General features: G+C 41.2%; 1 protein-coding gene across 6 annotated transcripts in view; it reads left to right on the top strand.

Annotated features, from left to right (window-relative positions):
* CNTLN (centlein) overlaps nt 1–27,363 on the top strand; it is a 254,478-nt gene that overhangs the window by 33,891 nt on the left and 193,224 nt on the right. For all 6 annotated transcript variants that reach the window (XM_069962065.1, XM_069962062.1, XM_069962064.1 and 3 more), the window contains 5 exons: nt 2,581–2,715; nt 3,283–3,462; nt 4,050–4,183; nt 21,267–21,429; nt 26,208–26,384. In XM_069962065.1, the coding sequence (XP_069818166.1) occupies nt 2,581–2,715; nt 3,283–3,462; nt 4,050–4,183; nt 21,267–21,429; nt 26,208–26,384 (789 nt within the window). The remainder of the gene's footprint in view (nt 1–2,580; nt 2,716–3,282; nt 3,463–4,049; nt 4,184–21,266; nt 21,430–26,207; nt 26,385–27,363) is intronic.

The raw sequence follows: 27,363 nt of genomic DNA, 5'->3' as shown, positions 1-27,363 counted from the left end.
GCAGGTGGGCTGTGATATACAATGATTATCCACATAAATAATGAATTAGCAGTCATAAATATATCCAGTGGATCATCCTTAATAGGAGTTGTCGTAGGGGAGGTCTCTGAAATGGATCTATTTATGCATGGCTATCAATAAATAATTTGCTTTACTGGATGTGGTGTGCACAGACTAATTATACCTGCTTTTAATTGCTGGTAGAAGCAGCATGAGTCATTGTAAGCAGTTTCTGCATTATTCTCACTGTTCTGGAAAAAAAACACATTCAAGTATATTATATTTTCCTGTATTACATGTGTGTTATTTTTTTTCTTTTTAATTATTTTAAATGCACTTGTACTTCGTTTTTACTCCTGTTGGATGTATGTGTATACATGAACAATCTAATATATCGACTCTTCTTTGTGTGTGCTATAGTTTAGCTCATGTGGACACCTTTTTTAAGGTTTGCGTCATTTGTAATGTAAATTCGCCTCTTCTTAAAACTAAGCTGAGACTTTGTAATCTGTCTGTGGTGATGAGTGAATTCATACGGCATTACAGTAACAGGTGACACCGGTAGATTACACCCAAGAAGCTAGGCCTCCCTTTCCCTGCATAGGTCATGCTTAAAAATGTGTCCCATACAAAGAAAATTACAGTAAAAAAATATAAGCCGATTAGAAGAAAAAGAACAGAATCTGGCTCTAAGGGAAAAAAAAATAGGGGATACATTTACACAGGCCAATTATCTGCTTAATTAAGTTTGATAAGAATGCTTGTTCCAGATAATTTGTCCATGTGGCCAGCTATTAGTTGACAAGAAAACACTTGTTTGTTGTCTGATCAGATATTTTGTGCAGGCATTTAAAGTGATACTGCCAACCCCCACCCCTTACTCTATGTGTGGTTCTTTGCATCATCCATAAGCTTAGATGCTGTTTATTTAATATATACCTGCATAACACTTGTCTGTGTATTCTTCTTGCTCTAAAATCGAGAGCCAAATTGCTGTAAAGCCCCACCTAGGTGACACTTTCCAGCGATGAAATGAAGTGTGAGTAAAGAAGGTAACAGTACATATGTAAGTGGGGGATGTGTGACTTGCAATAATTAAATTTAAAGCGACTCTGTAAACACCCCCCCCCCCCAAACCTGTGGTACCCTCTGTGTGATGACAGTAAATCCTTACTGGTCGTGTCTTTTGAAATGTGCCTGATTCCTTGGTTAAAACAAAAAATAATCTTTTAATCTGTAGCAAGCAAGTCAAACTGGTATGTCTTAGAGTGTCTGTGCCCCAGGTCTGTGATGCCTCTCCTTTCTTCTCCACCCTCCTTATCATTAGGAACACCCCCAGACAGGACTTTTCCTATTCATCACTTGTGTAAACTGCACCTGTGCCGTAATGACACAAGTGCAGTTTATACGAGCAATGAATAGAAATCCTGCCTGAGGGTGTTCCTATGATAAGGAGGGTGGGGTGGAAGAAAGGAGAGGCGTCTCAGACCTTGGGCACAGATGTTATAGGCCACACAAGTTTGACAGCCTGCTACAGATTAAAAGACATTTTTTTTGCTCTAACCAAGGCATCTAGTGCATTTTAAAAGACTCAACCAATAAGGATTTACTCTCATCAAACAGATGCTGCTAGTGGTTTAGTGGTAGGTTAGTGAATACAGAGTCTCTTTAAGAATGGCCCGGTCAGTAACAATTATTTATGTGGCCTTCGCTGCAACTTATTAAAGGAGAAGTCCGTCAAATTTTTTATTGAAGTATTGTATTGCCCCCCAAAAGTTATACAAATGACCGATATACACTTATTACGGGAAATACTTATAAAGTGCTTTTTTTCCCAGCACTTACTACTGCATCAAGGCTTCACTTCCTGGATAACGTGGTGATGTCACCACCCGACTCCCAGAGCTGTGCGGGCTGTGGCTGCTGGAGAGGATGATGGCAGAGGGATGCTCAGTGTCCCCCTGCCAGGGAGTCAGGTCGTGACATCACCATGTTATCCAGGAAGTGAAGCCTTGATGCAGTAGTAAGTGCAGGGAACCAAAGCACTTTATAAGCATTTCCCGTAATAAGTGTATTCTGGTGATTTGTATAACTTTTGGGGGGCAATACAATATTTTAATAAAAATGTTCACCTGACTTCTCCTTTAAGCTCTGTGAAAGCTTATTAAAGGAATGATGATATTGAGCAGTGTCCATGATTGTGCAGCCCCTTGCCTGTGTAAAAGGACCCTTCCTGTAAGTAATCCCCTTACCATAATTTTACTAGTCTGTCTGGGTACTTTTACTTTTTGTGAATCTTATGAACATATTTATTTACTCGCACTCCAAAGCGGAATGTGCTGCGCTTTTGTGACTTTCCTGTAGTCTAAAAGTGTTGCCTAACAGATGCTTTCACTGCAGTCACAATACAGAACATCTGTGTGTAGTCCCTGCCTAATGAAGTTGCTATTATCTTTCCACAGCTAAGTTTTCTTCTTGTAACTGCTTCTAAAAGTTAAGGTTTTTTGTGGTTAAGAAGAACACATGAAATGGAAAATCACTAAAGTACTGCAGGGGCACTATCTGTATTCTCTTTTCTAGAGAGCATCAGGACAGCAGCAGGAGATAAACAACCTTGTACAGAGAAAGATTGCTGTAGACGAAGAAAATGCTTTACTCAAAAAGGAACTAGATGACCTCCAACAAAAATTAAAAGATAAAAGTCTGGAGCTTAAGGTACCTTGTCTTGTACATATTTTCCAGTTGTCTTGCTGTGAAGCTCTGTGTTTCATGCTGTGTCATCGAGTGTGACATAGAAAGGGACATATGCTGCAGAAGAATTGCCTGAGGCCTCGCTCAGCTTTGCAGTTATTCCTCATACAGCTAACTCATAGCGCTCCTTTAAAGTCGAAAATCTAAGGCTTATAACTTTCAAATAAATACTTAATGATGGATATGGAGCTAGTGAAAGTAGTGTGAATATGTGGCTTCTTTTTAATTACATTCTGATGGGACTGGTATTATTAATTGATAAACCCGAGGTCTGGAATGATATGTCTGCGTGGGTCTCAAAAATAGCTGGGGACATCATCAAAGGCATCTTGATCAATTAAAGGATTCCTTGCATATGTGTGCTCATCAGAGCTGTCAAGTGGTTAAAGAAATAAGTCCCTTCCACCTGCATGACTAAAATAAAATGGTAAGAGCTGAATCTTCAGACGTACTCAGACGCCTTGGCTAGGGTCACTCAATTAGGAATCGGCGCTTGATATTTTGTGATGATGTCTTGGCTTTGTCAAACAGAACACTGTGGAGAGATCACAGAATGAAGAGGAACAGAGGGCAGCCATTTTTAAAAATTTGGAGCATGAGAAGGAGAATTTAAGTGAGAAATGTGCTGACCTGCTTGCTGACCTGGAAAAAGCACGGAAGCAGGAGGCACAGTGGAGAGGAGAGAAATTTGGCATCGATGCCAAAATTAAGGTATGCTGCAGAGCGGCTGGATTCCCTCACATGATTTTTCAAACTACATTGTGGCGTGCACTTATGCTACGTGTTATTTGCTGTGATAACAACTTATGTATTCAAACATGCCAGTTGGGACCTGCATTCATTTAAATTCCTACACTTAAAACCCACAGCTCTTTAAAAATTGATGCAGCAAAGCAGGAAGCTGACATCAAATAGCCATTCTAAAGTCTAATCATTAAACAGTACAACAGACTTCATTCTCACATAAAACTTAAAGAATACATATGTTGTGAATGCAAATTTTCACTTTTTATTTTAATTTTACTCTGGTGCAATTCATCAATTGTGTTTCGACACAGACGGATTACTTTGGTTAAGAAGTAAAAAGAATTGATAGATTTTGTGGTTTATGGCAAACTTCTGGAAAGTGGAATAGTTTGTTGTGTATGAAATATAAAACACACAGATCCTAGATCTAGAATGTCACATATAAGCCAGTAATTGACATGCTGGCTACAATTGTTTTTCAGACAAACCAAAATTGCAGTGTTCCATTTGTCTTTTTTTTTTTTTTTTTTTTACCGATTGCTTTCATATAGGCTTTAGAATTGAATTTAAAAGAAGCTGGTAACCAGATGGAGGCCATGCATAGTAAAATAAATGGCCTGTCATCACAGGTCGCTGTCAAACAGACCGAGCTGGCACAGAAGGAGCTGGATGTGGCTAGACTAAGGTGAGTACTTGCATGGTATGGACTTTCAAATTTTTTATTTTATACAAATACACCCATTTATACACCTGTAGATTAGTAGATTATCTGTTTCAGTTAAAGGGGTTCACCACTTTATAGTAAAATAGGTCAGTATACAGTATTAGTAACTGTACTCAATATATATAGAGCATAAATCCGACTCCCCTCCTTAAGGCTGGGCTGCCCTACTCTGTGGTGTTTCTGTCCATAAAATGGCTGACATGGAGGAGCATGTGTCCTCCATAGTCATATACAGGCTCAGTGGTGGACACACTGAGGGTCGGGTTTTGGTCACATGCTCCTTCATGTCGGCCATTTTATGGACAGGAACACCACAGAGCAGGGCTGCACAGCCTGGATGACGGGAGTCAGATTTTTAGCTCTATGAGGCACACAGGAAGCTGCTGTCAGTACGGGCAGTGAGTACACTTATTAATACTGTACCTTAAACAGTTTTATACTATAAAGTGGTCAACCCCTTTAAGTATTATACAATAAACTATTTATTAAGGTGAAGTCCGGCAGACAACTTGCATGTTATTTCTTTTATCTTATCCAACCCGGACGTCTCCTTTATAATAAAGTGCACATAAGGTATATCAACAATTTTGGCTCTTGTTAGTTGCTAGTTCCGTATTTCCATAGGATATTATGGATTGGTATTTGCAATCAAAGTACTATTTGCAGTAAGTTTAATTCCAGAGTCACTGATGCTAAAGAACCTGATTGTCACATTTTATTTTTGTGCTGCTTTTAAAGGGAACCTGTCACCCCCCGTGCGGGGTGACAGGCCCCCGACCCCCCTGTTACAGCCCCCTATACTCACCTGATCCGCTTGGGTCACAGAGATCTCAGCCGCTGCAGCCCGAGTCCAACGCTCATAGAGAATGACGGAGCGCTGGACTCTGTCATTCTCTATAAGCGTTGGACTCATCTCTCAGCGCGCGCGCCGGGCTGCAGTGGCTGAGATCTCCGTGACCCAACCGGATCCAGAAGCGGGACCCGGCGGGATCAGGTGAGTATAGGGGGCTGTAGCGGGGGGTCGGGAGCCTGTCACCCCGGCACGGGAGTGACAGGTTCCCTTTAAGTATACAATATGTAATGCGTTAATAAATAAGAGGAAGCTAAGAAGGCAAAATAAATTATCAAAAATAAATTCTTGCTACTTACACAATGAGGAGCCTAGTTACACATTCAGTCATGCCTATACTCCTTAGTTTATTTGACCAATGCTGCATTTTCATATTCTGGTCCTGATATCCATATCCTTAAAAAAAAAATGGAAACTGCATATGAGGCTTAAAGGGATCAGTTAGAAAAAGAAGTCTGTATTCCCAGTATCCTAAAATGGTCAGTGTGAATTTCCCTGAACTCGATGCAAACTATGCAGGGAGGTGTAGGGAAAGATTATGGTTTCAGGTTTATAATCTCTTACATTTTAATATTCTATGCAGTTTTAATGTTAAGCTCCTTGCTATGTTAAGTATTCCCAACTTATTGTATTCTTATCATTCTTTTCAAGATACTTTGAACCAATAGAAAGTGTGTATGTGTATAAAGTTTGTGCTTTAAAAAGAATTATGTTTTTTTTTCATTCTAAATTATATGCTCAGCATTTTAAAGGGTATGCTAAACAATAGACTGTATGGGCTTCAAAACGTTTATGTGCACCCATTTTATTGTGTTGTGTAAGATTCTATAGTGTTACTTGTTCAGGATATGGCTCTGTAAGGTTAAATTAGTGTTTAAATGCACTACAAAGACCTGAAAGTGACAAACAGACAGGAAAATACTCTTTACTTGCATCCCTTGCATCTCTTCTGTTGGATCTCCTGGTCTCAGCTGTGCTTCCATTCTGCCATCTTTTGATGTCCCACTCCCCAAAAAATAATGAATGGAATGTTAACCCTTCATGACTAAGCCCAAAATGACCCAGTGGACCGCGCCAATTTTCATTTTTGCGTTTTCATTTTCCTCCTCCCCTTCTAAGAGCTCTAGCACTTTAATCTTTTGTCTATAGAACTATGCAAGGGCTTGTTTTTTAAGAAATAGGTGTACTTTGTAATGGCATCTTTCATTCTACCATAACATGTATGATGGAACCCCAAAAATATTATTTATAAAAATAAATTGGTGAAATCGTAAAAAAGAATGTAATATGGTAACTTTTGGGGGATTCCTGTGTCTACGCAATGCACTATAAGGTAAAAGCGACATAATAACTTTATACTTGTATAGGCACAGCATTGATCAGTGTTATAGGCGTTCTGCTGATTAAGCCTGCCTGAGGCAGACTCAATCAGCAGAGTGCTGATCAGACCGTACGGAGGAAGGTAAGAGAGGTAATCCCGATCGGTAAGTGACAGGAGATGCTTACACTTAAACGCTGCGCCGTTTAAGGGGTTAATGGCAGGCTGCAGTGCGATCAGTGCAGCCTTTAAGGGTACATGCACACTGCGGAATGGCGACGGATAACCCATTACACATTCCTCAGCTCGCACCCGTCGGCAGCCTGTGTCATAGACTCCATTCTATGCACGGGCGGATTCCGCCCTCAGTCCAAAGTATAATGGACTATTTTATGCAATAAGGCGAAAAAGTCATTTTAAAAGTCAAACAACAATTATTTACTTGCATTTTTTTCAAGTATGACATACTTATTTTCCCCACTGTACATGTCGTGTTTTAGCTTTAGATAGTTGGCATATAAATTAGTTATTCCTTAGGCTAGGTTCACACTGCGTTTTCAGCATCCGTTTAACGCATCCGTTTTTTTGCAAAAAACGTATGAAAAACGGATTGCAAAAAACGGATTCATTTGTGTGCATCCGTTTTTCCATTGACTTCCATTATAAAAAAAACTGATCCGTTTTTTTTTGGCGGACCAAAACGGACCAAAAAACTTTGCTGACCCTATTTTTCTGGACGTTAAAAAAAACGGATCCGTTAAACGGATGCTGAAAACGCAGTGTGAACCTAGCCTTATCCAAGCTTTTCTCTAAGAACATGCAGTGGCTAAGGATTGAGTAGGCAGAGGGCCAATGAATTTCTTTTTTTTTTTTTTTTTTTTTTTTAACCATTTGCTTAAAGGGGTTGGCCACTTTATAGTAAAATAGGTCAGTACAAATATTAGTACATGTACTCACTGTATATACTGACAGCAGCTCCCTGTGTACCTCATAGAGCTAATATCAGACTCCCCTTCTCCAGGCTGGGCTGCCCTGCTCTGTTTTGTTTCAGTCCATAAAATGGCCGACATGGAGGAGCATGTGACCGTGCCCTGTCCACTGTGTCCTCCATAGACATATACAGGCTCAGTGGTGGACACTGGGGGGCGGGGCCTGGTCACATGCTCCTCCATGTAAGCAATCTTATGGACCAAAACACCACAAAGCAGGGCAGCCCAACCTGGAGGAGGGGAGTCTGATATTAGCTCTATGAGGTACACAGGGAGCTGCTGTCAGTATATACAGTGAGTAAACCTACTAATACTGTACACTGAGCAATTTTACTATAAAGTGGCCAACCCCTTTAAATGTTGCTTCCCTGAGTTCACCAAAGGTGTAATCCAGACAGGGCAATAGTTACATTATTATTATTATTATTATTATTATTATTATTATTTATAAAGCACCCTTAATTCCAGAGTGCTATACAAGAGATAGGCGGTAACAAGCAGGAACAATACAAGGTCAGAACACATTACATGAAGGCAAAAGTCAGACTGGTACATGGGGGAAGAGGACCCTGCCCGCGAGGGCTTACAATCTATAATCTATACTTGATTCTGATCTAGAGAATTAAAAATATTGAAACACTTGTTGAAATGGTGGTTGTTTATATCCCTGACCATTTTGAACATGGCTGTATACAGTTTATTACTTTTTGTTCCTGATGAAACCACTTTTAACATAAATGTCAGAGTTTTTTTGAGAAAAGGTGATTCGCACAGGATTGCCTTGCTAATACAGCCCCTTTTACATTTGCCTAAGTAGGACATGTGCATGTTAATGGGTAATCTCCTGTTTATGTATGACACTGGCAGCCGTTCTAGGTGCCATATATTACTACCTTATCCGTGCAGTGACCCCCGCCGAGGAATTGTACAGTCTTTTGACAACTCTCTAGCAGACAGACCAATGTGCTTAGCTGTGTAAACTGAAACAGACTGTATAGCGTAACCTAAGCATCACTATGTAAAGCCAATGATATGGACTTGAGTTGCAATTAACCCTAAGTTTGGAATAAATCGGAGCCAGTTATGGTAAATGCTTACAAGAATAGAGGCACTGTTCATGTCTTTATCTAATCATTCCCAATAGTGATATAAAGTAACCTCACTATTTCAGGTTGAAACTAGATCTAACGTAGTGTAAAGCTTTTTTTCAAATGCCTTTTGTACAAAGTTCCATTAAAGCTGGTATGATTTGACAGGTTTCCTCCGATTAGATACAGTGTCCTGCTGTTTGGCCGCTCTTCTGCTTTGTAGAATGTAATGACTGCTCTCTGAGAAAGTTCACCCTATACAGAGAGGCCTTGACTTGAGCAGCAGTACGGATGGCCTGTAGAAGCTCAATATTATAAAGTGTACATCTGAAAATCTTTTATGGCCACATTTCCACAGCATAAGATCTTTTCATGAGATGAAATTCGAGTGGAATAAAGATATTTTTCCTGCTCTAAAGTCTTAAGTCTGTTTTACCTTTGCTAGCTGAAAATGTCTGCTCTGTACAACATGTATATCTTGGAAATGAAATAGGTTGTATCAATACTTGAAGCTGCTTTAATACTTTTGAGGCATGGAGTGTTGGTGTGAGCATGTGTGAAGAATGTGCTGTCATGTGTGGAATTCTGTTTGAGGGTTCTTATTCACCTGATATACAAAATATAGTAAAGTCCTGTTTTTCAGAGCGTCCAGTCATGACAGCACCACCTGGAGATTGATCCCCATTAGTCCTAATAGGAATAGGAAGCACAAGAGGTTAAAAAGAGCCCCTCCCCACTTCACCCTCAGTGTTTTCCTGTTCCTATTCAGGGAGGAAGCACACAGAGGTTCTTACCTCTCCTGGTCCGGGGGGCTGGCTACTGGATCAGTGTGGTGGATGCCAGTCGAGCGGGGTCGGCCGAATCTGTCTTCTCCCCTCCTCGTCTGCTCGCATCGGGTCGCGCGGATGATGGATGCCTGCGCCTCCTGGTCCCATGATGGCCCGCTGCTGCGCTCTGGGAGTTTATGCGGCGGGTAGGTAAGTTTGCCGGGCCTCGGGTGCACGCGTGTGTCTCCACTGGCTCCTTCCGGTTTCGGGCCGTGCCGGCGTGCGTGACGCAAGACGTCACGCCGTTTGCGTCGCGCGCGGCATGCCGGGACCGGAAGTCCCGCCCCCAAGATGGCGCCGCGCACCGGCCAGCCAGTGACTGGGGATGCCGGGGGGCGTGGAAACGCCTGTGTTTGGCGCCAGGTTCAAGCTGGTCTGAGGCTGATAGACTACTTAAGGTAAGAGAGAGCACTCCTGCATCCTCTTTGTCTGTCCTGACTGCTATGATGGACGCCTCCCGCCCTCAATCTGTGGTGTGGGCCTCTTCTGCATGCCCAGTGAGTAACTGACCCTTGGGTTCACTTACTTTATTTTTGATGTAGCATGTACTAATGTACTCCTTCTCTCCCATAGGGAGACAAGGAGCCACCTGTAAGAAGCTGTGGTATATGTAAGGAGAGTCTGCCGGAAGGTTACAACAAACCCCTTTGTAAGGCATGCACATCTAATATCCTGAGACAGGAGTCACCATCATTGGTGAACGAACTCCGGGAGATGATCAATAAGGAGGTTAAAGCCACGGTTTCTGCGGCCCTGGCGAAAGATAGGTCTCAGTCCCCTGAGCCTCCCCCTAAAAAATCTAGACGCATTATAATATCTGATTCTGATTCCGAGGAACAAATATTATCTGCAGAAGACAAATCTGATCATGAGGAGATAGAAATAGTCCAAGAAACCTACCAAGAGCCTAAAAGGTTTTATTTTTCTGCTGAGGATACTGATATTCTTCTGACTGCTATAAGGAATACCATGGATATCAAAGATGTGCAGGTCCCTAAAAATAAACGAGACTAGATGTTTGCGGGGCTCAGGCCCATGAAAAAACGTGTTTTTCCTGTCCATGAGAGCATAAAGAATCTTGTGTTAGATGAGTGGCATGACCCAGAAAAAAGGCTGCAAATTCCTAAAGAATTTAGAGCAAGATTCCCTTTTGATGAAAGTGATGTGAAACTATGGACTGAGACTCCAAATATTGATGTCCAGGTAGCCAAGGTAGTTAAAAAGATCTCTCTTCCTTTTGAGGATGCCTCTCAGCTTAGAGACACCATGGACAGGAAGATGGACGGTTTACTGCGTAGGGCCTGGGATTCCTCTGCGGCAGCCCTTAACCCTAATATAGCTGCCACTAGTGCAGCTAGGTCCCTTTTTGTATGGTTGGAGGAGTTGGAAGGCCAGTTGCAAAACAAAATACCTAGAGAAGAAATTCTCATAGCAGTTCCCATGTTAAAGCTTGCTACAGCTTTCCTAGTGGATGTGTCAGCAGAATCCATTAGGTTCGCAGCTAAAGCAGCCGCTTTAACCAATGCTGCTAGGAGAGCACTTTGGTTAAAGAGCTGGCAAGGAGACAATATTTCTAAAACCAAACTTTGTGCTGTTCCATTTGAAGGTTCGTTTGTGTTTGGTCCCGCCCTTGACTCCATCCTAGAGAAGGCCGCTGACAAGAAAAAGGATTTCCCGAACGAGAAGAAGCCGAAAGGTAAACAAAATTTTTGTTCCTTCAGACAAAACACATACCAAAGCTTCAAAGGTAAAGGCAAGACAGGAAGGTGGAGCTATCCCAAAGGAGGTAAGGGGAGAGAGTCTTCTCACAACCCCAAACCTTCAGATAAAAAGCAATGACACGTTTCCTGTAGGGGGGAGGCTATCCCATTTTTACCATCAATGGGAAAAGATAACATCAAACCCCTTCATATTGTCAACACTAGAAAGGGGCTACAAAATAGAATTTTCAGACCTCCCTCCTCCCTCTCGGATCAGACTTGTTAAACGAGCGTCTGTGGCAAGGGGTGTCAGAGCTTCTATCCCTGAATGCCATTGTCCAAGTTCCCGAGGCTCAATTGAAAATGGGCCATTATTCTCGCTTATTTCTAGTACAAAAGCCAAATGGAGCTTTCAGGACAATCATAAACCTCAAACCTCTCAACAAAGTTATTACTTACAAGAGGTTCAAGATGGAGACTCTGAAATCAGCTATTCCCCTGATAACCAAAGGAGCCTGGTTAGCCACAATAGATCTCAAAGATGCGTATTTCCACATTCCCATTTACGAAAACCACCAAAAATATCTAAGGTTTGCTGTTGTTCACAAAGGAGTCACTCACGATTATCAATTCAAGGCGCTACCCTTCGGGATAGCCTCGGCTCCTCGTATTTTTACGAAGATAATGGTGGAGGCCGTAGCTCACCTCAGACTTCAGGGGGTGACAATAATCCCTTACCTCAACGACCTGCTCCTTGTGGCACAGTCCAAAGATCAGTTAAATGTTCACATCTCGCTCACCATCTCTTGTCTCCAGGATTTAGGGTGGATTGTGAATCTACAGAAATCAGATCTGGACCCTTCCCACCTGAAGAAGTTTCTCGGAATGTTGTTGGATACAAATCAACAGATGACCTTTCTCCCTCGGGAAAAAGTAGTGTCACTCCTACACAAGTTCAGGAAATTCTCCAGAAAGAAAACAACAACAATCAGAGAAGCAATGTCTGTACTGGGGTCCATGACATCTTGCATACCGGCGGTGCCCTGGTGTCAGAGCCATTCAAGGGTCCTCCAAGCGCAGATCCTGAAATCCTGGAATCGACAACAATCATCCCTATATTCAAAGATGTCGGTGTCAATACAGGTGAAAGCGTCGATAACCTGGTGGTTAAAAGAAAAAAACCTAACAAAAGGTCTTCTATGGTTTCCTCCGCAGTTAGTGACACTCACCACAGACGCCAGTCAGTGGGGAGCCCACGTACAAGACCTTTATCTTCAAGGGCAGTGGTCGGAAAAAACGAGATGCTCCTCCTCAAACTTGAGAGAACTAAAAGCCGTCTTCAAAGCGTTGAAACAGGCAGAACATCTCCTTCATCAAAAAAACGTAAAAGTTTACTCCGACAACGCGACAACAGTAGCCTTCATAAACCACCAGGGCGGAACACGCCACTCTCTCCTACAGAAGATGTCTCAAAAGATCTTCAACTGGGCGGAACTCCATCTTCAGTCCATCTCAGCGGTCCATCTGAAAGGCTCAGACGACGTGAAGGCAGATTATCTCAGTTGGAAGAGGGTCCTTCCAGGAGAGTGGAGCCTAAATCAGGAGGTGTTTCTAAACCTTACAGAAAGGTGGGGAGTTCCAGAAGTGGACCTCTTTGCAACACAAAAGAACAAGAAAGCAGACCGTTTCTTCTCCCTAAATCCAGAGGAAAGACCAGAGGCAGTGGATGCTCTAATACAACCATGGTCGTTCCATCTGGCATACGCATTCCCTCCGTTTCCCCTGCTAGGGAAGGCCCTTCAAAAGATCCTGATAAGCCGAACACAAGTAATCTTTGTCGCTCCAGTCTGGCCAAAAAGGAGCTGGTTTTGCCTGTTAAAAAAACTAGCAGTAGAAGGTCCCATCAGACTGCCACAAAGGACAGATCTCCTCGTCCAGGGCCCTCTAAATCACCAAGGGATACAACAACTCCATCTTGCAGCATGGCTATTGAAAAGTCCTTCCTGACCCGTAAAGGCCTTTCCTCGAAGGTAATTGATACCATGTTAAAGAGTAAAAAAGAAGTCACCTCTTCGATTTACCTTAAATATTGGAGGAGATTTTGCTCATGGTGTAAAGAAGCAACTCCCGATCCTCTCAAGCCAAATATACCCCAGATCTTGGATTTTCTCCAAGAAGGTCTTGACAAAGGACTTTCACTAAGTACGCTTAAGGTACAAGTATCAGCGTTAGGATGTTTTTTTGACTCCCCTATTGCAGACCATAGGTGGGTCAAGAGGTTCTTTCGGCCGTATCGAGGCTAAAACCCAAGATTTCCAACCTTACTCCTCCTTGGGACCTCAACCTGGTACTTCAAGCTTTGACTCAACAACCTTTCGAACCTCTTAGTGAATTGTCTACAAAATTTTTGACTATAAAAACTGTATTTCTAATTGCAATTACATCTGCAAGGAGAGTCTGTGAACTACAAGCACTCTCTATAGAGCAACCATACCTAACTATCTTAGAGGATAGGGTAATCCTCAAACTAAACCCTTCCTTTTTACCCAAAGTTGTCACAGATTTCCACCGATCACAGGATATAGTTCTCCCTTCATTCTGCGATCCGCCTAAGAACGCTAAAGAAGCTCGCCTCCACACTCTGGATGTTCGCAGAGCAGTAATTGCCTATCTTCAAGCTACTGAAGACTGGAGAAAAGACTCTAATCTACTCCTGCAGTTCCAGGGTCCGAATAGAGGTAAAAAGGCTTCTAAAGCATCCATAGCCAGATGGATGAAATCCGCCATATCAGAAGCCTATAAATCTTCTGGTAAAGAAGTTCCTGACAAACTTAAAGCTCACTCCACCAGAGCAGTATCGGTCTCCTGGGCAGAAAAAGCTGCAGCCTCACTTGAGCAGATCTGCAGGGCGGCAACATGGTCGTCACCACATACCTTTTATCGTCACTACAAACTAAATGTGGCCTCGTCTCAAGATCTATCCTTCGGACGAAAAGTGCTGCATGCTGTAGTCCCTCCCTAAATGGATTATCTGGTATGTCTCCAGGTGGTGCTGTCATGACTGGACGCTCTGAAAAGCCAGAATTATTTACTCACCGATAATTCGTTTTTCATGAGTCCATCATGACAGCACCCATTTATTACCCTCCCTTATTGTTATATTGGTGTTGGTGCTATGTAAATAGTAATTGATAAACACTGAGGGTGAAGTGGGGAGGGGCTCCTTTTAACCTCTTGTGCTTCCTGTTCCTATTAGGACTAATGGGGATCAATCTCCAGGTGGTGCTGTCATGATGGACTCATGAAAAACGAATTATCGGTGAGTAAATAATTCTGGCTATCTTCTTTGTGTAATCTCTTGTCAGCATTGGTATTGACCATACAATAACCCTAGGCACGGCATAATTTACTACACACCATTGAGAGATTCCACAATATGAGGACACTGTGATTATTATTCTGTAACCGATTCCATTGCAAAAACTGTTCACACTTGTACTATAGTTTTTGTTTCTATAAGTTTAGGTATAAAGATGTAACAGATCTATGGGTATACAGGTATAATCCTAGGCTAATATTCTCCTATGCATTTTTAAGTCTATATAAATTTTTTTTTTCATTGAATTTTTCACTCTAGTTTTGTAGCTATTTCGGAGCTGCATAGAAGTAATGTTTAACTGGGACTTTGAGGTCAATTTATATGTTTTTATAACAATTCTTTAAGCTAAAGCATCATCTAACTGAGCAAGCACATAATGTAAGTATTTAGTTTGTATGAACTGTGCTTAATAGTCTTCATCCGAATGGTAATTTTAAAAATTATTCAGTATTTTAAGCAACAGAAGGGGTCGAATACAAGAAGTGTACCTTTTTATTTTTCTAAGAATAAAAGTAATCATTATCAAAATCAAACCTTGCCTTTCATAGTACAGCAAAATCTTGATATAGAAAGGTGACCGGAATTTTTTTAAATGTTTTTGGCACTTCCTTTACATTTTATTGAATTAAAGGGGAATTTCTTTTTTATCACACACAACACGTTTTCATTTTGAATCTGATTGCCACAGGTCTGACACTTCACATACTGAAAGTTGGCCAATGGCCCTTTCCACCCTGGTGTTACTAGGCTGCTGTTGCTTGGTTTTTAACTCTGCTGGTTATGGAAAGGGGGGTATCCTATGCGGGGTTTTTTAAATTATTTATTTATAAAAAAAAAAAAAAAAACTGCATAGGATCCCCCCCTTTCCAAAACCAGCCGGGTTAAAAACCAAGCAACAGCAGCCTAGTAACACCAGGGTGGAAAGGGCCATTGGTTTTTGACCCTCCCTAGCCTAATATTACCAGCCTGCTGCCGCCCAGTCCAGGAGCGCCAATTTTGACACTCCGGGACCACTGGCACCCGGCTCTTCCCAGTACCCCTGGTGGCATTGGGTACTGGGATAATAATGGGGGGGTTAGTGTTAGCCATTTTATACCGGCTAACACTAGGCCCTGACTTAGTAATGGATTCGTCTATCTGACAGCTTCCACTACTAAGTCTGTAAAGTAATGAAAGAAAAAACAAATATACCTAGATACACCCCCACACCCCTCGTTGACCATTTTATTGCACATTAAAGTCCGACGGTCATCGACGTAGTACAAACAAATCCGATGTAATCCTCTGCATGCCGGTATCTGAAAATGAAAGGGAGAAGAAAATACTCATTACCTAGGAGACAAACCAGGGCCAATGAGACTATTAAGAGACAATTCTGAGCCAAACAAATCAGCACCACAGAAAATAGACCAGGCTTATCTCTGATAGTAAATTGCACTTTAAATAGACCAGTCTATTCTTGCCAAAGCAGAAATAGACCACATCTAGAAAAATCCCTTGTTGATAAATCTACCCCCAAATTCTTATACTGTTAAATAGCTGTTAATATGTACACACATGGTACCTTGCTTATATTCATCTGTGCTTCCATAACAGAATGTTTTTATTCTTTGGTGGAAAAAGTCAGAATCGCTCCCTAGCCCCTGAGGTGCAGAGGACTGTAACAGCTCTTCACTTCCCTCCCGTCCCTATCCCTTCTTGATTGCCAACTAGCTGGAAGCTGTATCCTCCTTCCAAATCTCACACCTATGCACAATGCAGGAATGAAATTTAGGACACATGGCACAGTCTTCAGTTTACTGTCAGTAAAGGATAGGTTGGGAGAGCAAAGAGGTGTTTTGGCATTTCAGGAGCTTAGGGATGCCTTATTTCAAGACTTGGGGAAGCCTGTTAGATTTTTATTTTTCTAGACGAAAGAATAAAATTTTTCTGGAGTCATAGACTGATATATGAAAGGTACCCTGTGTCTCCTTGACTTAACAGATATCGAACGGTGTCAGTAGTTTGGAATGTGAATTGCCGCTGACAGTTTCCCAACCCCCTAACAACACATGACGTACATCTACATCATGGTGTCGGTAAGAAGGGTATAGAGAGTGCTCAAGACTATACAACACCGGCTGTCAGGAATAGAGATGAGGGAACCAGCCGAGGTTCGGGTTCATATGAACCTGAACTCTCGGCGTCTGCAGGTTCGCTCATCTCTAGTCAGGAACTGTCCAACACAGGCAAAGATATCCTACTGCTTTGGACAGGTCCTGTTACAGACAGAGGTGGCAGCAGAGAGCACTGTGTCAGACTGGAAAGAATACACCACTTCCTTTAAGACATAGAGCAGCTGATAGTACTGAAAGACTAGAGATTTTTAAGTAGAAATAAATTAAAAATCTGTAAAACTTTCTGACAGTTGATTTGAAAGAAAAAAAAAAAAAAAAAACCGCTGGAGTAACCCTTTAATACACATTGGTAATGCTGGGTAATCCTCCAAAAAACCAAAAACATTGAAGAGGTTATTGAGGATTGGAAAAATGAGTAAATACAGCCATACTATAATACTAAACACAACCTGAGGGAAGATGGGGAAAAATATAGAATTGTTTTTTTTTCCTGCTTTGTTTTTCTATTCTAATTCTATTATTATACTTAAAGGGGAACTATCAGGAGGCTAGACAAATCTAAACAGCTGATAGCCCCCTGTAGCGCCGGGGACTCTGAGAAGGAAGGTATGTGTCCTACATTCCTCCTCAGCGATGTTGAGCTCCGTTCACACAGAGCAAAACTGGCCTCCCTGTCATAATTACAGTCTATGGGAGACTTGCGCGCCTCCTCTCTCTGCGCTGAAGAATGAACATGTCCATTTTTTAGCGCGGAGAGAAGAGTTTACCCCAACTAATAGTGTGGGACTGGAACTGAGGAGGAAGGTAAGACACATACCTTTCTCCTTAGTGTCCCTGAGGCTACAGGGGGCTATCAGCAGGTTAGATTGGTTTAACCTGCTGATAGTTCCTCTTTAAAGGACTTCTTAGATGATAAAGCCTATATTTAACAGTCTAATATCTTGGTAAAGTTATTTTACTACCTTTCTACTACTACTTTAAAGAGTCTGTCAGTAGTTTTATGCTGACATATCTAAGGGTATCATAAACTTGTGACAAAGAAGTTGAGAAGAATGATGTATCACTTAGATTGTTCTGTGCAGCTGATTTAGAGAGATCCTCCTGAATAACATGGACAATAATTATTCCTCTTCATTATGTCAGTAGTCCAGGATATTCATGAGCAGTAGCACACTGGCAGCAGTCTATATAGTTAAGAGTTAGACAGCTGTCAATCAGCAGACGGTGGTGGGGTTTTTGGTGCGGCCTTGAGACCTACCTTCTGCATATCCGGAGAACAATTGAAGAGAATAATGTCACTAATACATCTATTTGTTCTGCATTTCGGTCACTAGTTTATACTACCTTCATTTAAGGTAGTATAAATCTATTGACAGATTCCTTTTAAAAGATTTATAATAGACGTGGCCAGTTTCTTATGTTTTACAATAGATTTAGATAGTGTCAAGATAACGTTTCAGAGAAATAGGAGATGAGTGTTCTTGCAAAACTTGCCTAATGCTGAAATTGATATTAGTATATAATTGACAAATGATCTTTTATCTGAGCACTGCCCACTCTTCATTTTACCTAAATTTATACAATACGGATAGTTTTAGCCTTTAAATTGCAACAAGCCTGACTTTAAGTAGTGTACCTAAAAGTGTCAAGTTTTTTTTTTGTTTTTTTTTCAATTTAACAAAACCAATAGTTTTTATTTTTCCTTCACTTCTCACTTTAAAGCATTTATCAGCTTTAACGGTACTAGGGCTCAGGACATATCCATTTGTCTCTAATGGTATTTAATGATTTCACGGATACAGTTTCCCCACTGAGTATTGACGTTTGGTGACATTTTTTGCAGGTCAATGGACCTGGAAAAAGAAGAGTGGAAATCAAGCTTTAAATGTAACGTGTCAAATGCCTTACTTTACTAACCTTTATTGAGAGTTGTCTCTTAAGTAAATGCACTCTTGGTGACATCATAGAGTAGGTTTTGAAAGTGCAGTTTAGTATATATACTAATTGACTCATGGCCCGTTAAGTAACTCTTATTAAAAATTACTGTATGCATATGTATATTTATAAATAAAATGGTTAGCCCGTCCTATAGAATATAACTATACAGTTGCAAGGTGCTGTAGCTGAAATAGAGGCACAAACGCAAAAAAGGGGTAGCACGCCATTACGCAGCCCACATGCAAGTTCAATGGTAGAAGTCCAGTTTAGCTTTATCATAGAAAAGTGAGATGTATAGTGTTTGTTTTTTTAAATATGTGCTTCAGTATTTGCACTCAATATCATCTGTGTTGAAAGTATGATTGTGGTGTAGGACTGAAAACTGGCTGACCGGTATGGGGACATACCACAGCTTACCTGAACCGTATCCACTGAACCGGTCCAAAAGGGGGTATATTCAGCTCATTTTAAAGTGTAAACAAATGCAGAGGAGCCATATACAAAACTGGGAAAGGGAGCAGTAAATGCCAAATACAGTTGTCTCTAAAAGACATTGGTTGCAAATATATTCACAGCCTCATATTAGAAAAAGCTGGCATAGAGCATAGCCTCCTGCTCTATCAATCAGTCTGCTGAGCAGAATATTCTTTTTTACTGGTTAGTGTTGAATTCTTTGCAGTATTGTGGACCAAAAACAGCTGATGAAAATGGGCCAAAAGCAAAAAAAACTGCTCAAAAACTGTGTAGGTACTTTGCCCCATGCAAAATAAAAGATGCAAATATGTAAAGAAAACTGAAAAGAAACATCATTTTAAAGAGGTTGTTCAGAATTAGGGCAAGATTGGTGCTGTTTCTGGAAGAAAGCAGTTATGGTTTTCTAATCCTGGATAATATCTTAACACCTGGATAACTAGAAAGCCTGTAGACGTGACAAAAGTGACAAAGGCAATGGCATTCATTAAGAAAAAACTGAAAGAAACCATATGATTTTTTTTACTCTGCCAGTGATATGGTTTACCACAGATCTTGGTGTTCTCTAGTGGCAGTATTTCTTGAGCTGTTGTGTGAATCTACAGTTCTCCTAACAGGTAGATATCACCTGACTAATAAGCGCTGAGAAACCCGCTGCCATATGTTTCAATACCAGAATGTGACGTAAATTCCTGCTATTGGCAATACTTAAATAGCAGCAGCACCTTTCTGCTCAACTATAGCCTTTCCCAAGCTTAAAGGAGTTCTCTTAATTTAAGCCTTCAGTAGTGTTGTGCCTATTACTTGTGCAACCTAATCAGGTGAGTGTGTGTGTGTGTGTGTGTGTGTGTGTGTGTACACTGAATTTGCCCAGACTCTGGGGACACCAGAAGACGTCCTTTGCTTTTCTCTTTTTCCTAAACTACAGTTCCCAGAATACCCTGGCAGCGAAAGGGTTAAAGGCTATTTGTTACATCTGGGCTCTTCCCTAACATGTGACCTGGGTCTGACTGGAAAGGGGCAAATGCTGTCAACATGGCAGACAGAATGTGCCATGTGTTCCAAACATATTGCAAAAAAAATAAATATATAATTACACACACACACACGGTGCAATGTTTTGGCCGATGCAAGCATTTTTTTCAAGCTTTTTCAGATTTGAAAGATGGTTGCAAGCTTGAAGAGGATGTACCACCAGGTACATCCTCTTTAATCTGACCCCCCTGATCGAACGGCGCTAGCATGGGGAAGCCGGTGCCGCGGTCTGTTTTTCGAACCGCGGCCCAGTTCCTGTGCATGGCGCTGTTCTATGCATCAGAACCGTCCGGTGCTCAAGCAAGGAATTCCCTCCCACTGGGGGCGGGCAAGGTGAGCATGTGTAAGGTATATGCCCAGGAAACAAGGTGTCCAAGAAATTCTTTTTTGGGAGGCACATCTGTGTCGGGGGTGGTGCTCGTAGTAGGAAAAAATTCCTATAGCATCATAAAAGTTCAAATCTCAGCACTCACCGTTTTCATGCTTCCAGAAATCTTTTATTATAGAAAATTCATCAGATTTTTTGACAGCGGTAAAAAACAGGACGTTTCGGCATCAAGCCTTCCTCAACTGTCTAATCAGTGCCGAGATTTGAACTTTTATCAGGAGACAATATGTGTGAAGTCTTAGCATTTGATTACCAGGGGCTGAAGAAGTTGGATGCTGCCCTAGGGACTCCTAGATGGCTCATTGTTTTCCAGGTAGCCCTAGGGCTTCATCCAAATTCTTCATCCACTGGCAATCAAATGCCAAGACTTCCAGATTTAAATGGACTTGAGCATGCTTGAGTTGCACTCCTCTCTAGAGCAGAGTGGTGATCGGTAACCTAGACAATGAGCTGTCAGCAGGGACAGGCAAGTTTGCTGAATGAATGTATGTGGAAAAATATTCAACATGACATGCTCTACAAGGTTAACTTTGTTAGTTCAGATAGGAATACCCCTGTGATTCCTTTAAGTTAAATTGCAGGACCTTTCTTGGGAAAGATGCTATCGCATAAATACGAATGGTTTATGGTCTGTGTAGACCTGCATCCCTCCAGTTGCTTCAGTACATTAATGAAAATATATTCATTTTTTTTTTTTTTTTGTTATTTGATGTCATTATCCACTTAATGTCAAGGGATATGATATATCAGCTGTAAACCATTTAAGTTGTATTTTAAATTTTATGGCTGAGACTAGTCTACACTCTTCACACTAGTCTACACTCTTCACACTAGTCTACGACTGTTCACACTTATCACTGCCTTTTTTATGCTTAGAAATTCGTATACTGCTGTAAACTTACTTATTTTTGTTTGATTCCATGGTTCTATTCATCTGGTAACAGAAAGGAGTTACAAGAACTTCAGAATCTTTACAAACAAAGCAATGAGCATGCTGCACAGCAGGCCGAACTTATACAACAGCTACAGACGCTTAATATGGACACGCAGAAAGTGCTGAGAAGTCAGGAAGATGCCCACTTCACTGAGACGGTCTCGTATCAAAAAGTATGTTTTATTTTGTTAATTTTACAAGAATGTCTAATACTTAAAATGTACCTGTCGTTTTGCAAAACTTTTGACATGTCATAGAGACGTGTCAAAAGTTTTGATCAGTCTAGGTGGGAGTGTTCAGACCTGTACCGATTGGGAGATAGAGCCGGGAGAAGACCGCGCTAAGCGAATGGTACGGGTCTCAGCAATCAGACCTGGACCGATCAAAACTTTTGACATGTCTCTATGACATGGCAAAAGTTTAGCAAAATTATACTTTAAACATGTAAGTTGTAAGAAGTAATGTGATTTAGGCTTGGTTTACACTGTTTTTCTGTTTACAATGTTTACAATATTTTGTTGCTCCACTAAGCTCTACCATAGCCCTGACCAGTCTCCCTGCCTCAGCCACTAAAAGACACTGTCAAAGCATGATACTAATATTTCCTTTTGTATAGCACCAACTGATTCTGCAGCACTTCACATAGGTTTGTCAGTTTTGGTTCCTGTGACCAATCTAAATTCACCTATCTGTATATGATGTTGCCACCGTCATATAGGAGAATCCTACTCCTATAACATCTCTGGTGTTTGCTTACTCTTGCATTATTAGCTGTATGACCTTATGTAGACAGGGATGTATCTTTCATGTCCAAGCAACTGAATTTACCACAGGCGACTTCAATCAAGGTGTAAAAATATCTAAAAGATGATTAAGAGAAATAGGAGGAGAAAAATTTTGAGTGTCATAGCACAGGGTATGAATACCTATGTATAAAATATATACATAAAAATGAAAATATTTCTATATTTCTGTTTTTAAGTTTTGATTATGGGGTACTGAGTGCAGATTAGAATAGTCAGCAGAAAAAGACCACTTGATCTAGTCTGCCCTTTTATTATTTCCTTACAGATTATCTTTGCTCATATTATCTATTCAGTTACTTCAAATTAGTTCCAAGCATCTACTGCTCCATTCAGTAATGCTTAATGATGGTCCGAACCTGGTGCAGGTTGGGTTCGTAGGAACCCGAACCCTCGGCAATGATTCCCGCTGTCTGCTCTCTCCATGGAGAGGGTGGATACAGCGGGAGGACTGCCTGGAAAACTGGGATACAGCCATAACCATAGGTCCTCCCGCTGTATCCACCCTCTCCACGGAGAGGGCAGACAGCGGGAATCTGATGGCGAGCGTTTGGTTTCATACGAACCCGAACTTCAGCAGGTTCGGACCATCCCTAGTAATGCTCCTTATCTTTTTCACATCGAAACTCAGGTTGTGCCCCCTGGTTCTTGTATTCACTTTCTTATTAAAAACACTTCCCTCCTGAACCTTATTTAGTCCTTATACATATTTAAGGGTTTTAATTGTGTTTACCTTTTACCTCAGACTATACAGTTTTAGATCCTTAAAGAGGTTGGCCACTTTTAGGGTAGCTTCACGCGTACTGGATCCGCAGTTAATTTTACGCTGCGAGTTTGCAGCAAATTTTCATTCCACCGCGGATGTGTAAGCCAGCCCCTTCAACCCCCGGCCCGGAGCTCCCCGGCTCCCCTCGCTCATCGTCAGCCAATCAGTGCACGGCAGCACTGATTGGCTGATGGGGAGCAAAGGGGGCTGGGAGACTCACACACAACCGTAGCACCAAGCAGGTAATGTATGCTCCGGGCCGGGGACTGTGGGCGGCAGGGGCTTAAAGGGGCCGGCTTACACATCCACAGTGGAATGAAAATTACGCTGCACGGATTTCGCTGCAAACTCGCAGTGTGAAATCTGCTGCGGATCCGGTACATGTGAAGCTACCCATATAGTTAAATTGTTCAGTGGACAGTATCAGTAAATGATACAGCTCCTTGTGTGCCTCACAGCACTAATATCGGGCACCCCTCCTCCAGCCTTTGCCATCCTTTTCTGTATGCAGAATAGTTATTCTTTCCATAAGATGGCCAGCATGGAAGAGCATGTAACCATGCCCCACCCTTGGGGTCCTTCTCTGGGCCTGTATATGTCTTTTGGAGGACACTGGGCATGAACACATGCTTCTTGGCCATGTTATGGACAGAATCACCATTCATCATACAGAATTGGATGACACAGCCTGATGGAGGTTCATGTGATTGTAGCTCTATGAGGTACACAGGAAGCTGCTGTCATAAGTGCGGTTAGTACATTTACTAATACTGTACACTGAACAGTGTTACTATAAAGTGGCAAATGCCTTTAAAGGGTTATTCTCAGCTGCCAAACTTACCCCACTTCATACTCCTGGCCTTCTTTCACTTCCTGCTTTGGTAGGAGGATTGACATCTCCACAGTCATTGGGTGTTCTGGCCAGCAGCACTGTGCTCCTCTGCTCTGCATTCTGCTGTACTGTGTTGGACTTTGCTGTGCCAGGTCCTACGACCTGACAGCTTCTCTGGGCTGGGAGCTGTCAGTGTGATGATGAATTACTGCAGATAAGGTGGCCAGGCAGTGGAGCCAGTACACACCTCTTTACTGATATATGGTCTGAGATACAGACCATCCCCTCCCTTCAGAGCAGTGAGGGTGTGACATCACCAGTTCGGCAACCGTGCCAATCACAGAGAGATGGACAGAAACATAGACAATGAGCTGTAAACTTGACAGACACAACAGAGATCCTAGCAATTAGACCAAAATAAAAAGGTAAATCGAACCAGTTACAAATTTTCTTAACTTTTTATTGAAGATACCCCTTAAAAGGGGTTATCAGGTATAAGAAAATTATATTTGAATAAAACTCACCACAAAATATGGAGTATAATTTACTAATATAATGTTTCACTTATCACTTTTTTTTCTTAATTTAATTAATTTGTTAATGCATTAACATAATGTAAAAAAATCAGGATCTGAAGGCTTTCTTCATGCATTGTTAATGGCACGAACCGCTTTATACCCTTATTGAAACTAGTTCTAAGGTACATATTCCAGTTCCTCCATACTGTGGCTGACCCACCAGTATAAGCCACAATGGCAAAAAGTGCCAGCCACAGCCACCAAGCTGCAATAATTATAAACAAAATAAAAGTGATAGGTGGTCTTTATGAAAGCAGAACAAATAATTTATTTATTACTGATAGACCATGCTTACAGTACTTTTTCGGGCTACAACCGCAGTATATGTCGGCAACCTGTCAAGAATGATTACTGGCTTATACTGTAGCATGCTTCTGACAGGCCCAAAGGTCTGTCAGAATGGACCAACAGTCAATTAGTGACTATGTTCGGTCCATTTTCTGAAAGTATACATTAATTTTGCCGGTCTGCTGTGCTGTTGAGTCCCTTGGAATTACGCAAAAGTTAGTAAAATAGACAGTACAAGGTCACTAATTGACTCCTTCAGTTCACAAAATTCTGTAGCCTGTCGGGAACAGACTGCAGTATACATTGGCAACCTTTTTTGACATACTGCGGGTGTAGCCTAACAATATCATGTTAACGTAACTATATATGGTAATTTAAATGGGTGTGCATTATAATTGGATTAGATTTTTATTTTATTTTTTTATTTTATATGAATGGTATTTTTTCATCATTTAATTATTTAGTAGGTCTTTTGTGTGAGTTTATATTTTTAGGATATTTACCTTAAGTACAAATACAGTAATATGGAATTATAAGAGGAGCTGCACTTCAGGGATAAAAAGAGGGATTACAGATTCATAATTTATTCACATACATATAATCCATCTAGCAGTTACTGTAAACTGTTTCTCCGTTACAGAAATCTTTAACCTTTTTTGTTTATCACCAACATTAATATATGGCAGGTGGACTTGAACCACGCTGAGTTTTTCTAAAAATGTATGTATTTTGTGTGTGTGTTTACCCTCCCCCCAAGGCCAGGTTCACACAATGTAGGACAACGGCCGTTCTGTGACACGACCGTGTCACAGAACGGCCGCTGTCTGAGAAGTTCATCCCATCCGGTACTGTAGTACAGGTTGGATGAACATAACTTTATCTTAATTGGAATAAGGGCACATTCGGGTATTCGGCACTCCAGTTAAGCATAGCACACAATGGGAAGTGCGGCCATGAGCCACACTTCACACTGTGTGCACAGTCTATTCTGTTCGCCTGCTATTCAATGAATGTCAATGAATCAATGTCAGTTTTCTGTGTGGCCACACAGAACCATGGCTGCACTGTATACAGAGTGTATACAGTGCAGCCACGGTTCAATAGAAAACAATGCAGATGGCCGTGGCGGAAGCTACAATCTGCAACAACGGCCGTTGTTTTACGTTGTGGCCTAAAATATGACAGTGATATGTCTCATACTGATGGATAGGAGGTGAGCAAATCATCCTGTCGGCGTAACCTTAAACATCCAATTATATTACTGATTGGAGTGCCATAATATATATAAAAATACGTAATAATACCTGTAGCTACTAACAGGTAGAGAGCCACATGTATGGGCTGAATGTAAATGTGAAATTGTGACTACCATAGTAGATTTTGTAATAGTAAAAGAAAAGTAGAATAATGATACGATATGGTTTATTATTAAAAAGCAGACATGGATGTAAAATGGACCCTTTATTTGTTGTCATTCCTGAAAGCATAATTTAAATGGTATGTGTTTAATGAAAATTCGGGATACAGCTGGAGTATTTTTCAGTGTCTCCTCAAAGCATCCATTAGTCAATGTAATAAGTGCTCTTCTACAGTCTGGCTTGTAAAATTGTGTCTTTTTTTTCCCCCTCCTCTGAAACACTTCCTACCTATGTGTACTAATCATTACGGTTTTTCCCACTGTCAGCTTTATAATGACTTGAATGCATGTTATGAAACGGCAAAGTCCAGTGAGACTCAACTGCGGCAAAGTAATATTGCTCTTACTGAGCAGCTACATCAAAAGGAACAGCATATTAGTCAACTGCAAGTGAAACTGCAAGGGGCCCTCAATGCATTACCCAAGTCACCTCAAGAACCTCAGGTACAGCATTAGGAACTGTAATGTGTTTATATTTTATGAGTGGTTCACCAGACCAGCGATATTACAAGATCTGTGTTCAGTCTTTCCAATAGTGAGTATTGACTTTTTCTTTTAACCTCTTGACTGTGCAAGCAGCACACACGTTACAGAATAGTCTGTATATAGTGACTGTAAAGTCCATTAGCTGCTGTTTCCTAATGGCTGTCACATTGTTCTGGATGGCATTTTATGTCTTCCTTACTTCACAGTATTTATCTTCAGGTCCCCTAAGGGTTGAACTGAAGGACATATTGTAGAATAAAATGAGACATGTTTAGCATCTTGGACAAAAAAGGGAAAAAAATTAAGCCACCATACATTTTAGAGCTATTGCTCATTAGCCTTTTTGCTACACAGATTGTAGAAAAATGTCTGCCTGCCTCAGACAGTACATCCAAAAAATACCATTAAAGAAAACCTGTCACATTGAAGAAGCATTCTGATATTCTAACATAATGTTATTGAGCAAGAGCAGATGAGCAAATTGATAAAAAAAACTTTGTGGAAAATGAGTCCATAGCCCTTGCAATTTGTTTCTTGAGATCTGGGCTTATTCTAGTACTAGGAGTCCAGTGGGTGGTTATTCAGTGATTGACAGCTGTCTTGGTAAATATAAAGGGAACTCTTCATGCATACATCCTGAACAGTCAGGGATTTTAATTAAAATGTTACAAGTTATACAGTCATGTTACCCAAAATTATATTCTGATCTCCTGGGCATTTCCACTCTGTAATGCGATGCTTGGTGATTGGGAGCATTTTATGGTGACACAGTTCCCCCTTTAAAAAGGTACCTATCTTTTAAACAAACTCCTGACATGTCATAGCGACGTGTCACAGGTTTGTATCCGTTAGGGTCTGGGTGCTGAGAACCCCGCTGATCGTTAGAATGAAGGGGGAGACGCATGCTAGGATATATAATTATTATATAATTTTTATG

Source organism: Dendropsophus ebraccatus, chromosome 3 (assembly GCF_027789765.1).
Source record: "Dendropsophus ebraccatus isolate aDenEbr1 chromosome 3, aDenEbr1.pat, whole genome shotgun sequence".
NCBI lineage: Eukaryota > Metazoa > Chordata > Amphibia > Anura > Hylidae > Dendropsophus > Dendropsophus ebraccatus.
The sequence above is the reverse complement of the archived record's forward strand: the minus strand, read 5'-3'. Positions and strand labels throughout refer to the sequence as shown.